Below are 15,310 nucleotides of genomic sequence, written 5' to 3'. Positions count from 1 at the left end.
CAGAACTGGAGAGCAGAGTCTTCCAATGGCTGCTCAGGAGTGTGGAGCACCAGACCATTTTCCATCCTCTCATCTTTCCCCCTTTCTACTCTCCCACTCATCCGCAAGGAGCAGCTGCACTATTCACTTTCAGCCAGAATGGAAGACAAGAAGGCAGCTGTCACACTATGAATCAGATTTTAAACTGTGGTTTTGAGGGGAAGATTTTAGCTTTATTTCCCACTTGCAGAACAAAGAGCATCTGTTTTTGACACTTGCAGTTTTATGCTGATTACAGATCCAATTACAGATTCTGTGTAGGGAAACTGAACTCAAATAGCCAATACAAAATACTCTCCTTACATTTTTTCATTGATTAGATCACTCTGAAATGAAATCCAAGTTGTATATGAAAGAACAGAATGTTTAAATGAGAAAGAGAAGTAGCATGTGTGATTCCCTTCAGTCCTGTAAATGGTGTGACTTGAAGCACTATAAGCAGATAGACTGGTTATTAGTTTTATTGTTTTATAGAATTTGAAGACAGTGAGAGCTGAAGAATGAACAGACTTTGGCTTTAAAAGTGTTCATGTGTGCTGCCGTAGTGAGGGCTAAAACGGTTTCTTGGACACACTGGGTATCAAGAAAGCCAAAAGTGAGTCACATGGACGACTGCAGACATCGAATTTAATTGTGTAATAATACTACAGCAAGCACAATTGGAGCAGGCTTGCTGACCTCACAGTTGAAAGCACTATTTAAGATCTGGCTACCAGATGTTCCAATAGGATCTAGCCAGCTGCTAGCAGAGCTTACCCTGAGTGTTTTAACAGGAAATATTTACAGCCTAATAGTTCAGAAAAGATGATTGCACTTATTTTGTTTTCTGCCCTGCTGTGGGACAAGGCTCAAGCATGGGGATTCAAGGACGGAGTGCTGCATAACTCCATTTGGTTAGGTAAGAAATAATTTAATCATGAATGTTTTGCTGCAAAAGTCACTGTTTATCTAACAGTATAGAGATGAGCACCTAACAATACAAAATTGAGCCACACACATTAATATTAGCAAAATCCTGCACTGAAACTGATTATAGTTTTAATCTGAGTAGTGACCGTGAGTTTTGTCCTTTTGAGCTTACTATTTGTATTATTTCTCTCAAGTGCAGGAAAAAGTAGGTATGGAATATTTTCATCTGAATGCATTTTCCTACAGCATGAGGTAAAGTGAAAACAGTGTTAAATAACAGTTGTTTTTAATGAAGGAAAATGAGTATGAAAAGACACATTTGGCAAAAGAATGAATTACTTTCTGCATGAACATACGTCAAATGCCTGGGGTCCTACATATGAAACTAAATGGTCTGGAAATAATAGTGATAATATTTCTTAGGTTTCTAGAAAAGTACAACAATGCATATGCTTTGACCGTTGGTTTGTTCACATCATTAAACAGGGGGAAGAAGATTTCAAAAGGGTTACAGAAAATGCTGGGGGAATAGTTTCTTTTTACCTGAGATGGGTTTAAATAGCCCTTAGAGGTTTTTTATAGATCTTTATAATTATCCAATACAACAGAAAAACACATTCAGAATATAGCCACATAAAGAATGCCAAAACACAAGCACACACTGAGTGCTCTGTTTTATAGACAAATACTTAAGAACTCCTTTATCCTCTCTAGAATGTTGCGTGTTTCTTTAAGGGCTTTGAGGAATTCCTGTAGCCAGTACCCATTTCTGTTGTTTCATGCGGGATTGGGGCCATGCTTTATTAGCTGGAGCTGCAGCCACATGACTCTGGTCCCTTCTCGGAGGACCATGTAAACCAGATGATTAGGAGATGTGATCTATATTTTTTTCCATTTGACTGCACAGTTTTAATGACTTTTCTTTCCTTCTGAACTTGGAACATGCCTGCTGTTTCATGTAGTTGCTAAAGGTGCTCAGGCTGGGGAGAGCTTGAAGGGAGGACAGCTTCATGCATCACCTCAAGTGGCTGCCATTCAAAGAGTGACAGGAAAGAGGTTTGTGTGAGAAACAAGCAAAGCTTGTATTCTTGACTGGACTTAACAGGAAGGAGACACAGCAGATAGGTAGGACTGAGGCTGTGTTAGGCCCTGATGCTAGGGGCAGAGAAGGTGAATTTTATACAAGCTGTGATGGGTATTCCTACATCAAAGGGCTGTGGTCAGAATGAAGAGCAAAGGAGCTTGCTAAGTCAGTCCCCTTTTTACCTGTACCCTGTAAAGGCTGTTTCTGCACAAGAGAACAGTACATGATCTTGTGCAAGTCCTGTCAGTGGTTTAACCATTCTCCTCTGGCACAGTTTTTATCTCAGACAGACAGTGGTCTTCTAAAGAGTACTCCAGCACAGTGCCAACCACCCTGTATGTGGTGCTTAGGGACTGCTGCAACATACACAAGAATTTGTGATAACAGTGATCATTTAAGCAGTTTCATGAACTGAAGTAAATTTGAAGGAAAAAAAACATCTCATTCTTTAAAATGAAGAAACAGAGTGTTAACTGGAACACGTGATAAAATTCTGGTTTGCTAGGCCTTTAGCATTTTCCATGTGAGTAAATAAAAATAAACCATCGAGTAAAATTAGTGATATTCTCTAAATAAACAAACACATGCAAAACCTGGAACCACAGTGCTCAGCTTTGAAATAGCCACTCTTGTCTACAGGACTCTGTTGAAGCTCCTTTAGAAATGCACCATCTAGTGTAACTACAGCAATAAAATCATTGACACAAAGCTCAAAATGCAGTTAATTGAATTACCAGTGGCATTCAGTGACATTGTATACAAGTGAAGAAAAATTGGGCAAAATCCCAGACATCCAATATATGCATCTTTTGTATATGTATTTTTTAAAAGCCAGTGTAACTTGAACTGTAAAACAAGTAACTCCAGTCTCATACTCATGATGTATAGGCATTAAAGCAAGAACCCCCCTTCCCTTGAATAAAACCTAGGAATGCGCAGTGACATTTGAGCTTTGATCCTCTTCTTCTGATAAAACACTATCAAAGACTAAACTCAGAATGGAGTTTTCCATTTTTCCTTTCTTTCTCAACAGATCATCAGTCCAAATAAAAAATCTTTAATTACTGGCAGTCTAGAAATGCTCATGTCTTTTTCCTTCTCTTGTTACAAAACATCTTTTGTTTTCTCAGTAAGCATGCAGGCCTGCTGCAGCTGACTGGATCACCTTCTTGTTAATGTTGCTCTTATGTGAATGGAACTTTATAGTTGCTCGCTTTTTGAGACAAGCACATTATAACCAAGGGTTTATTGTGAACTGATGAGAGGATTGCCCAAATATGCTCATACACTTCTCTGAATGCCAGTTCTCAGAACCACAAAGTAGGCTTCCCAGGAGAGCCACTGCACTCTTTGTGTTCTGAATTTCCTCCCTGTTGGCACACCATGTGTCAGAGTGGTGTAGGGGCCATACCTACCCCATTTGGCAGAGTACTCTGACTGTGTACGTCAGCAGAGGCCCATGCCAGTAACTCTACACAGCCCTCCTCTGCTTAGAAGTAAAATATTTATTTTTATTTAGCATTTAGTGTTTGTGTCGTGCATATTCAGGGTACTTTATTAGGCCAAATTCTATGCTTGTTGTGTTTGTGCATAAAAAATTGGCTATGTTTTATCATCTCCTACTGCTGTGGGTCACTGGCCTGGCAGGATCCCGCTGTCTCTGGGCTTCAAGGAGAGATCTTAAGAAATCTGAGTTGGAAGAAACATGTCCTGTCAGCCATGGAGCCTGTGACCTTTTGAGTAGGAACCAAAGAAGAAAAGTGAGTGGAGAAAGCCCTGACAGAACAGGGGTTTCAGGCAAAGAGGAAAAGAACTTTGCTGAAAGTTCTCACTGTTGTCCAGGAAGAGGAGATTTCAGGCAAGTCAGGTAAAGACAGCAGTCTTCAAGCAGAACCCTCCATCAGAGCAGATGCCCATCTGAGGCTGGGGCATGTCTCGCTCTGTAGTGCTGGCCCCATGGTATATGAATAGGACACAGTTACAGATGTAGGCATGTGCTTGGGCTTTCAAGTAAAAACAAAACTTCATGGAGGTTTTAACCCATAGCCATGGTATTGTCTTCATAAACAACATCAGTCATTTGTGTGTGTGTGTGTGTGTGTTCAAATTTGACTGTGAATATCTGTACAGAGGTATATATATATACAGATAGATAGGTATGTACACGTATATTAACAGTTCATATGTACAATGCTTTGACCTGGGTCTGTTTTACTAGTGCAGTTTATCTTTCTGCATATCCCCTAATGTAATTAAAAAGGAGGGAAAAAATGCTGGTGAAAGATCTAATCAGTCAATAAGAGTATACTGTCAGGGAATACTATCATTAAACTGTGACACACCGATCCAGCACCAAATCGCCAAGCTTGGTAGAGTACATGTGTGTGGTCCATCTTCCCAAAGGCTGCTTTTGTCAATGTTACAAAGGAATAACAAGGATACGGACTGGTGATTGCTCTCAGCAGGACACCACCATGCACCAAGGTGTTGTGTTGTGTGAAGACTCAGTGGTGCTGCTGTTATTAGAGCAGCCCTTGCAGAAACTGTGAAGAGCAGATCTTTACAGCAATATTCCAAAAACATGGTACCTGTCTGTAGTGACATATTACTGTCAGTAAGTGGGGGAAATACCTTTTGAGGGATAAGGTTTAAAAACAACATTGCCAGGTGAAACGTTGGTAGGACAACTGAAGATAGTAAGATTTTAATGTCAGATCCAAGAGCAGCAAATCCAAGGAGGGGTGATTTCACCCAGATCCCTGGAGGTACGTCCAGCAGCAGTTCCAGGGAAGGAACAGGATGAGTCTTGCAAAGGTGCAAGAGATGGGGGCTTTTATCAGCAAACATCACTGACAGTAAGCTGGAAGACAGCTCTTGGTTTGGCTGTGACGGGTAACCTTTGTAAAGGTGGCAAATCTTAGAATTCAGCTCCCCTTCCTTTTTGACTCAGTATAGTGGGGCAGCCCAGCTAATTCCAAGGACTACTGTGTGCTGCAGTGATCAATAATGTCAATGCCAGTCTGTCTCCTGAGTGTGCAGTGAGGCTAAAAGCTGTGCTATTTCCTGCAATACTGGGATTTCCAATTCATGCATACTGAACCCAATACAATCATTGTGTAAAGAAACATTACATGGATGTATCAGGTTAGACGTGATAGACTATTGAGTGAATGAAAAATAGTACTTCCTCTGAATAAATTTTTAATTAAAATAGATTTTTTTTTAAATATAGCATGGCTTTAAACTGAAAGAAGGTAAATTTAGATTACATATTATGAAAAAATTCTTCCCTGCGAGGGTGCTGAGGCCCTGGCACAGGTTGTCCAGAGAAGCTGTGGCTGCCTCATCCCTGGTAGTGTTCAAGGCCAGCTTTGAGCAACCTGGTTTAGTGGAAGGTGTCCCTGTCTGTGGTAGGGGGTTGGAACTGGATGAGCTTTAAAGTCCCTTCCAGCCCAAAACATTCTGTGATTCTATGAATCTGTGACTTTTCTTTGCAGTGGAACTGGCTTCTTTGTGAAGATTTTCCCATATAATTAATATATGTTATCTCATGCTCATGCCAGTAACATTCCCAGTGATGTTACAGAAAGCGGCTCTTTTCTTCTTACAGTCTTCTGAGACTATAGTCAGTGATATCGTTTACTTCCCTGGGCACCAGGCCAGTGACTGCTGGTCCAAAAGCTACACTGGCAAACTTCATTCTGTATCTAATAAAGGATCTCACCATTGCTAACCACAATTCAGTGGTGACCATGTTTTTGTAAAAAATACCCTAATCTAGCCAAAACTACTGACTAGGCATGTCCCTAGAAAAGACTTTCTTTTTCCCCCCATGGTACAAATAACTACTGTAACAAATGCTTCCTGCTTTGAGTCTTTTTTCAGTCATGTTGGCTAGTGGTAGCTACAGACAGTCATTTCTCAGATTATACTGAATATAAGAAAGGTCTAAACAGAACCAACATTCAGATTAGATGTGCAGATTGGCTCCAAGACAGATTTCTGTACATATGGCATCAGACAAGCACAACACAAAAAGATTATGAAACTCATAGTTGTGCTCACAGTTTCTAGGTTTCCAGGTTTCCCTGGAAAGCTGCTTTATATTGTACTTGCAACAGCAAAGAAAAAAATCATTAAGAAAGTGTATTAATTTTCTGCACAGCAAAAATGTCAGCCAGCAATTGTTCTGGTACTGCCCTTTGTGACACAAGCTCAGATATTTTTACTTCACATTTTTATTCCCCTTCATTTCTGCCTCTCCTCTGTCCAAGTAGCTCTGATTTAACTTCTCTGGAGATTCAAAACAAAGCCCTGATTCATCTTACAAAGACACTAAAAGTTACATCCAAAAGTATGCTGTGATAGCAGTCCAGAAGGAGCTCCCCCTGAGCCAGATTTGATACACAGACCTAGTGATGCTGACACCAGCCGATCGTTCCCATAACTACTGCTTTCTGCATACTCCTAGGGGAGTCCTTCACTGCTTTTGTTGATTTTTTGTTGTTCAAAAACTTGCCAACCTCTGACTAGCTCTGTTGTTCAAAACTTCTCTCAAACAAAGCCATACCTTTGGGTTACAAAAACATGCCTCTGGGCTGGGAGGGATGTATTTTCCTGACATTTTCCAAGTGGCACAGCTACTAGATGAACATTTTGTTTCCTTTCTCACCTGGACAGTTACCAAAAGCACAGGTCCTGGGAAAACTGCCAGAGGCAGTGAGAGCACACTGAAGGTGGGTCAGCTGAGATACAATACTGAATCATAGAATCATAGAATCAGACAACAGTGAGGGTTGGAAGGGACTTTAAAGATCATCCAGTTCCAAGCCCTCTGCCACGGGCAGGGACACCTTCCACTAAACCAGGTTTCTCAAAGCCCTTTCCAACCTGTCCTTGAACACTGCCAGGGATGGGGCAGCCACAGCTTCTGTGGTCAGCCTCTGCCAGTGCCTCACCACCCTCACAGTGAAGAACTTCTTTCTAATATCTAACCTAAATCTCCCCTCTGTCAGTTTAAAGCCATCCCCCCTTGTCACAGAATCACAGAATCCCAAGGGTTGTAAGGGACCTCGAAAGATCATCTTGTCCTATCACAACCTGCTCTATTTAGAAGTCCCTCTCCAGCTTTCTTGTTGGCCCCTTTAGGTACTGGAGGACTGCTCTGAGTTCTTGCTAATCTAAATATCATATCTCTCTTTGGTCACACAGAAAGAGCTGCTGGAGTGTATCACAGGGAGTCGCGCTCTGGGAAGTACCAGCTTACCTATGCAGAAGCAAAAGCAGTCTGTGAATATGAGGGTGGACATCTAGCCACGTATCAGCAGCTGGAGGCGGCAAGAAAAATAGGTTTGAAAAAAATCCGTAACTGTTTGCTTTCCACATTGTGCCCATTCATAATGTAGCCAGTCTTGTAATTTCATGAATGTTAAGAACTTTGGGACTGAGAGACTTGTGATCTCCCTGGATTTTGCCTCTTTGCATACAGTTTCCCCCCTCAGTATCGACTGCACCACCCACAGAGCTGTCAGGTATAACATTTGCATGTGATGCTACACATCCCCAAAGCTCAGGGTGCAGCATGGCCCCAGAACCAGCAGCACCCAGCAGAGACCTGTCTAGCTGAGCTGGGAAGCCATGGCACCTCCACAGCTGCAGCGCCTGGGTGCTGCTGGGGCTACAGAGGAAGGCATCTATCCCCAGGGAGCTTTTGTAGCAAATATGCATTATTACTTTTCATATCATCACTCAAGATGTTTTTATAATGTTTCTTCCAGCCATATTTGCTCTGAGAGAGGGTGAGCAGTGTGCTTGTAGTGAAAAGTGAAGCATACCCTACTCTATTCCTATTTGATCCCCAATAAAAAACTATCAATTCATTCAGAGCACTGGGAAAACAATGGAAAATATAATCCACTCTAAAAATTTGCAGGGTATGTTGTTGAGTCAGAAGCTGGCTCTCAGCACTAGCACACATGTAGAAAGGGTGCTTTTGTCTCTTCTGAGTAGCTCATAGTCCTAGGACACCACAAATATGTTCCAGTTCATCTTGGTGAAAACACTGAATTGGTTTCTATCAGACAGTGAATAACATTGCATTCTTTGGCTATTGTTTTTAAGTTCTCAGCCACAAAATGCATTAACAGGATCTTTTTGTTTAGCGAGAAATACATGAGGCATTTCAGGTTAACTTGGAAGGATTTTAAGTAAATTCTTTGTTTTCTTAGGTGTCTGTTGTATGTAGTATTTTACTCATTCTCGGAACTTACTGCTCCAATCTCTTGCGATATGATTAAATTTGCATGACTTGAAAAGAGAAACAATGAACACACTTATATTACTCATCCAATGTGTAATTTGATTACAAATTCTGATACAGAACTTAAAACTCAGTACCCAGGAAACTATATAGTCCATCTGCATTCGATTTTTGTTTTCAAATGAAGACCCAATAATCATATTGTGGAGAACACAATGAAATTTTATATTCTGTATTTAAAATTACCTTCTCAAAGTAATGTTCTTTTCTGTAGTTCAATTTCTTTCAGGCCAGTTACACAGAAGTAATTTATCAGCTTGAATAAGACTTAACTTAGTTGAATAAAACACAGCGTTACTTGCCTAGGATCAGTGTACCACACCCATGTCTCATTTTCTCCCCATTGCAGGTTTCCATGTGTGCGCTGCTGGCTGGATGGCAAAGGGCAGAGTTGGTTATCCCATAGTAAAAGCTGGAGCCAACTGTGGCTTTGGAAAAACTGGTATTGTTGATTACGGGATTCGCCTCAACAGAAGTGAGAGATGGGATGCCTACTGCTACAACCCAAATGGTGCGTTTAAAACAACCCATTGCTCATCAGGTCTGGAGTTATGGCTACATGCCATGCTACCTGGCTGCACAAAGGCACTCAGGCTCTGAATTAATAAGCTTCAAAGCCATAAACCTGTTGTCTGAGAAGGGTGCCATGTTGAGACAAATTTATTTGGAGCCTTGCACCAGGCCCTCTCTGTCACTGCCTATAGATGACCTGGCTTGCACAGAGCTCAGTGTCTGCACCACATTGTTCCGTACATGACAGGGCCTAATCAAAGACCTTTCAGAAACTAAAAATGTAATGATATGCTGCTGTTGGCAGAAAAGGTAAGTAATGTTTCCAATGAGATGTGCAAATGTCTTCTCTTGGTTTTTTATTCAAATAACTAATAGGAGGTATTTAACATTGGAACCATTTTCTAGATGCTTTGCCTGTAAACAGACTAAATTTACTGTTAATCCTTATTCCTCCTTTCTTGAGCCTGAGAGAGAACAACTTTTGAAAATGAACGCTGTGTCTGCAACTGAAACACCTGACAGATCCAGCTCCCAGCAGTGCTGTGTGTGTGTTTGAGTGTGTGTGCACATGTGTAACAAGATGCAGAAAAGCTAATCTCCAAAGCAGAGCTGAAGACATGGTTTGAACACGACTGATAAGGCTTCACTAGATATGGGACATCTCTCCATTCCCTTCCCTTCACTACACTACAGATGACTGAAATATTGACACAGCCACTCTTTCAGTTTAGCTTGATGTTGTTTCATATAGGACAGAAAAAGTAGTCACCGAGAAGAAAAGCTAAGCTTAACTGTTCACTGCTTGGCTCTCCATCTACTCCAAGTGTACTACCCTGCCTGGCAGAGCCAAAACTTGGAGTTGTCCATGACGTCTGTACAGCTGTGCACATTCTGTTTGTGCTCACAGGGCTTGATCTTGTTTATGTGAGCTGGGCAGTTGTAAATCAAATAGCTTTGTGGGGTGGGGGACACTCCCAGATGTTCAGCATACAAAGCAAGCTGCAAGAGAGACTACTGCATTCATTAATAATGCATGTAAACTGTCAGCCTGGCTTTCTCCTTTGTCAGCCTTCTCCGCTGGGCTGAGAGGTAGCTGCTTTCAAAGTGCACTGGTTGGTTAGAGTACTGCCAATAGTCACAGACCAGGGAGTCTCTCCCATTACAAGAACATGTATTCACAAAGCCTGACGTATTACAAAGCCTCTCAGAGTTGTCTGCAGGTTAGGGACAAGTAGCCTGGGGGTAGAAAGACAAATCTTTGATTGAACAGACCCTATGCTCTTCTCTAGGATGCTAAAGATGTCAAGAGGAACTTATGGAACTGTTTGAAATGTACATCTCACCTAGCAGTGATCGGGAGCTGAGAAGTACAGGAATCCTAGACAAACAGAAAGGCTTAATCATACTCTCCAGCTTAAAGCTTCTAAGTTGTGTGCCCTGAATCACCCTTAAAAAGTACTTCTCTCTCCTCTGGGTCTGAACTTGGGGAACAGTCTCAAACCAGATCCTCTCATACAGGGGGCCCAAGGTCTAAATTTTCACAGTCCCTACATCTGCCTTCCAAGACTTGGGTGGTGCAGTCAGAGCCTTTGCCAGTGAAGACTGAGGCAAAGAAGCCATTCAGAACCTCAGCCTTCTCCAAATCCTGTGTAGCCAGTTCTCCCAAAAGCTTCCGGAGGGGGCCTACATTGTCCCTACTCTATTTTTTATCTACTACATACCTACAGAATCCCTTCGTGTTATCTTTAACATCCCTTGCCAAATTTAGCTCCAATTGAGCCTTAGCTTTCCTAACATGGTCCCTAACTACCCGGACAACATCCCTGTATTCATCCCAGGCCACCTGTCCTTGCTTCCACCTTTTATAAGCCTCTTTTTTCCTGTGAATTTTTCTCAGCAGCTCCTTATCCGTCCAAGTAAGGCTCCTAGCCCTCCTGCTGCACTTCCTTCTAGTTGGGATGCAGCACTCCTGAGCTTGTAGCAGGTGATCCTTGAATATCAACCAACAGCCTTGGGCCCCCCTGCCCCCTAGGGCTATATCCCATGGAACCTTACTAAGGAGGTTCCTGAAGAGGCCAAAGTCTGCTCTGCTGAAGTCCAGGGCAGTGAGCTTGCTGCACGCTCTTCTCACTGTCCTGAGGATCTAAAACTCAACCATCTCATGATCACTATAACCAAGGCTGCCCTGGAGCATCACATTTCCAACGAGCCCTTCCCTGTTGGTGAGCACGAGGTCAAGCAGGGCACCTCGCCTTGTTGGCTCCTCTGTTACTTCCAGAAAGAAGTTGTCTTCCACGCAATCAAGGAACCTCCTGGACTGCTTGTGCCAGGCTGTACTGTGCCTGCAACAGATGTCAGGGTGGTTGAAGTCCCCCATGAGAACAAGGGCCTGCAAGCATGAGGCTATTCCTATTTGTCTATAGAGTGCTACATCCACAGGTTCCTCTTGATCAGGTGGTCTGTAACACATCCCCACAGTAATGTCTCCCATCACTGTTTTCCCCTTAACCCTGACCCACAAACTCTCTGTTAACTGATCACCTGTCCCCAGAGAGAGTTCCATATTATCATCCCCTTTGTTTCCAAAATATCTGCTCCCGGAAGCTAGGAATGACTAACATTTCTTGTGACTGCTGAGTGCTTAAATATATGAAAAGTGCTATCACACTGGGTGTTCCTCTGTGTTTTTCTACTGCTCTGCTGAGTCAAAGTGCCCAAAGATTTAAACCACAGCCATACCCACACAGAATACTTAAATTTTGATGGTTTTATTTTTCTCTTTTTTTTTTTTCTCTTAGGAAAAGAGTGTGGTGGAGTCTTCACAGATTCCAAACATGTTTTTAAGTCACCAGGCTACCCAAATGAGTATGAAAATGATCAGATTTGCTACTGGCATATTAGAGTAAAGTATGGACAACGTATTCATCTACAGTTTCTTGAGTTTGATGTTGAAGACGACACTGCTTGTATGGCTGATTTCTTGGAAATCTACGATAGCTATGATGATATCAATGGCTTTGTGGGCAGGTAAAGCAAATCCACCTTTAATATGCAAATAATCAAGTGATTCATTTTTTCCCCCAGAGCATTACTTCACAAGAACACTGTACTACCTCATACAATTAGCACCTCTGTTATGCCTGTAATACTTCAAGCAAAAGTACCTGACTTATCTTTACTGTCATTATTTTTACTGTCATTAACACAAGTCTACAAAAGGTTTCAGAGAATTGCACTTTGCAGCTTTCTGCTTTGTTAAATTACATGAAAAAAGGTGCAAGACTTCTTAGCCTCTTACCTTAATTCTCCTGTTATTTTATAAGAAGAACCCCTAACAATGTCAATTAGTATTTTGTGTTTGCTTTAAGTGAAAGGAGGGAGATGGGGTGTTAAACTGCTAGCAAAAATGTAATTGAGGTAAAATATTTTCTAATGATAGCAGATCAGAACAAGTGATACATATTTTCTCTCTTGATACATTTAGTTTCCCTCTTTGCATAGTTCTCACTTGCTTTTCTTCCATGTCGTATTTTTGCTTGTCTTTTAGCAGTCAGATTTTGGTATGAAGTCCAGAACAAAAAGTGATAAAACCCACTTCCAAATCCCTGCCACTTTTCACATCCTCTCTATAAATCCTGTGTAGCAAAGCAAGGATATAGTCCATTTGCTTTGCCTTTACAGATAATTTTAATGTTTTTTTCTTGACAATGTTTCTTCTTTCTTAGCATCAAGCCATTGTTCTTTTCCTTATTGTCTTGTTAAAATGTTCTTCTTTTCTTCATCTGCATCATTTACTTACTGCATAAATTAAAGTGTTTACTGCATTTCTCCATTTCCTAAACCTCACATGACAAAAATTCTCCAGGCAATTGCATTAAGCTGTAGTGAAGGATTACATATACTGAATACCTATAGCAAATTTAGCCCTGTGAGCTACAGCTCCAAAGGAAAGTACAGCCTGAAAGCTACTTTTCCATGTGGGTCCCCATGTAGAGGGAATATGGCATATTTGCTGTGTTGTTTATTTATGACCATTTGTCTTCTTTTCCAGGTTTTGTGGAGATGAGTTGCCAGATGATATCATTAGCACAGGTAATATATATTTGCACTGTTATGGTACAAAAAGAAAAAATAAAAAATTCAGCCAAAATCACCTTTTGTCCCTTCTTTCTAATAACATGTGGTAAAGAGGTCTAAAGATAACATCTCTGTTTCGTGGCTGGCAAGTCATAAACTGCTATTCAAAACTGCCATCATGCTCATTTGTCAGTGCAATTACTTCTAAACAAATGGAAAGAAAAACAGCCTGGTTAGAAAATAATCAGGGTGCATCCTGCTGGCTTTACAGAGGTAGTACATCAATGAACGTTAAGGAGTTTTCATGCAGGCGTCTTTATGCAGCAGGTCTGTAATCAGTGACTGAGACCTACCTATGCATGCAGTCTTCATGCACTAATAGTTTCCTATTTCAAGGACAAGGACTGCAAAGACACTTCCAAAGCCAGTTTTAGACATTGTTCTGCCTGTCATTGTTCTACTTGACAGCAGGTCAAGGTCTGATCATACAGAAATCAAAGCCTTTTTTACCTTTGTTTGCTTAAGCGTTACAAAGTTGCTGTAGCACAGAAGTCATGAGGACTACCTGTGCAAGCCATCTACGAATAGTCTTGTGCAGAAAGTCATGTTACTGCACTCCAGCCCACAGCTGTAATCAGCAGAAAGAGAACAGAAAAATTGAATTGTGCCACCCTGATCTCCCAGTTTACACAGGCTTGGCAGAGATGAGCAGGTAATACTCAGGGGAGAGTGATGTAGAAACCTCACCTCTGTGTCACCTGGAGATTCATGAGGCACCAGATGTGTCTCACACACACAGTGTGACATTTCACAGGTAGAGTGAAGCAGAGCACCATTCTAAAGAACAGGAAATGCTTTGCAGAAAGCACTGGGTACAGCAAAATTTTATCAGCATCTGGGCTCTGCAAACAAAGAAAACTGATGAAAATCTGACTGGTTTTCCATGGGGCTAATGGAACTGCAATAATCACGGGTCACAGCTCAGAAGCAGACAAACCATGTGGATTGCTCTAAGGATCTCAGAAGGAAGCAAGAAAGAGCACTTTAAAATTACCTCTGAAATATCACATTTTCATGCCACCCAAAAAAGTAACCTTCATTTTAACTTTGTCTTCTCACAGGCAATGTGATGACCTTGAAGTTTTTGACAGATGCTTCAGTGACTGCTGGTGGCTTTCAAATTAGATATATTACTATGGACATGCCCTCTAAGTCAAATGATGGAAAAAATACAACATCTCAAGGAAAACCAAACTTCTTATCTGGGAAATTTGGTATTATGTGAGCAGAATAATGAGGTGCACTCATTAAGAAACATGTTTTAGAACCCAATTCAGATATCTGTTTCTTCAGATTACATTTTCTTTATATCTTTCTTTTGATTTCTGCTTAATGTAAGTTTTGTGAAGTACACTAGGAAATAAATTATAAAATATATGAATAATAGAAGACTTTTTAGATTACAAGTACTGTAAAGATCTGAAGAATTCATTGTTACCAAAGATTTAAGAATTATTTTTCTATATAAACTATTCTCCTCATTTCTCGCACCATTTGAAAAAACTTTGTGTGAGACTGTTTCTATTATTTTTAAATGTAACATGCTGTTCTCTCCTTGGTTTCCACCTATTTATTTTTTTAGATGGTTGTTTTGTTTTTTCCTGTTCTCTACATGTTATTGTTTCTTAAATTAACTCATTTCCATGAACTCAAAAGGCCTTTGGACTGAGTTTATTTTTGATAGACATAAATTCATCTTGTGAATGACCTAGCAGCCACCCATGTCATTGCCTAAAGTCAGAAGACTGGGAAGCAACACGAACAGCACAGAATCAATTATATCATCGTCATAATTTTGTTGTGAGATGAATCAAAAACTACTCAATTAATTTTGCCAGGCTTTCCTCACTCAGAGGAGAGATGTTTAAATCATTTCATGACTCTGATTTCACTTAAAGAAGAATCAAATGAAAGATGTGGTAATGTTAGTAAAACTGGTGAAATGAAGCGTCAGAAGAAATGTCGACTGAGTACCAGCAAATACGTTCATAAGATGCTGTCAGGATGCTGTATGGTGTTTACACAGGTTTTTTAAAAGTCTGTACTGTTTTAAATCGATGATCATACATCGTTCTCCATATGTTTTTAACTTCAGTTTAAATTCTTCATTCTGAAGCGGCATTAAAGCTACCTCTGTTTTAATCATATCCTGAGTTTCCAATTAATTATTTTTATGTCTTGAGAACTTTTCAGACTTTGAAATTATTTTTCTTGATACAAAACAGTAAATAAGTCTTCAGAGTTTCTTTCTTTCCCTCTGAATGTTTTCTTGACCCCATATCTGCTGTAATCTAATGCCCACAAAGAAA

At 40.7% G+C, this 15,310-nt stretch overlaps 1 protein-coding gene across 1 annotated transcript; it reads left to right on the top strand.

Annotated features, from left to right (window-relative positions):
• Positions 1-773: 773 nt before the first annotated feature.
• TNFAIP6 (TNF alpha induced protein 6) lies at positions 774-15,148 on the top strand. Its single transcript, XM_005153740.2, has 6 exons — positions 774-937; positions 7,244-7,381; positions 8,701-8,862; positions 11,663-11,891; positions 12,916-12,956; positions 14,063-15,148. The coding sequence occupies exons 1-6, from the start codon at positions 844-846 to the stop codon at positions 14,224-14,226; spliced, it is 828 nt and encodes a 275-aa protein (XP_005153797.1). The 5' UTR covers positions 774-843; the 3' UTR covers positions 14,227-15,148.
• Positions 15,149-15,310: the final 162 nt, after the last annotated feature.

This window comes from Melopsittacus undulatus, chromosome 4 (genome assembly GCF_012275295.1).
Source record: "Melopsittacus undulatus isolate bMelUnd1 chromosome 4, bMelUnd1.mat.Z, whole genome shotgun sequence".
Taxonomy (NCBI): domain Eukaryota; kingdom Metazoa; phylum Chordata; class Aves; order Psittaciformes; family Psittaculidae; genus Melopsittacus; species Melopsittacus undulatus.
The sequence above is the reverse complement of the archived record's forward strand: the minus strand, read 5'-3'. Positions and strand labels throughout refer to the sequence as shown.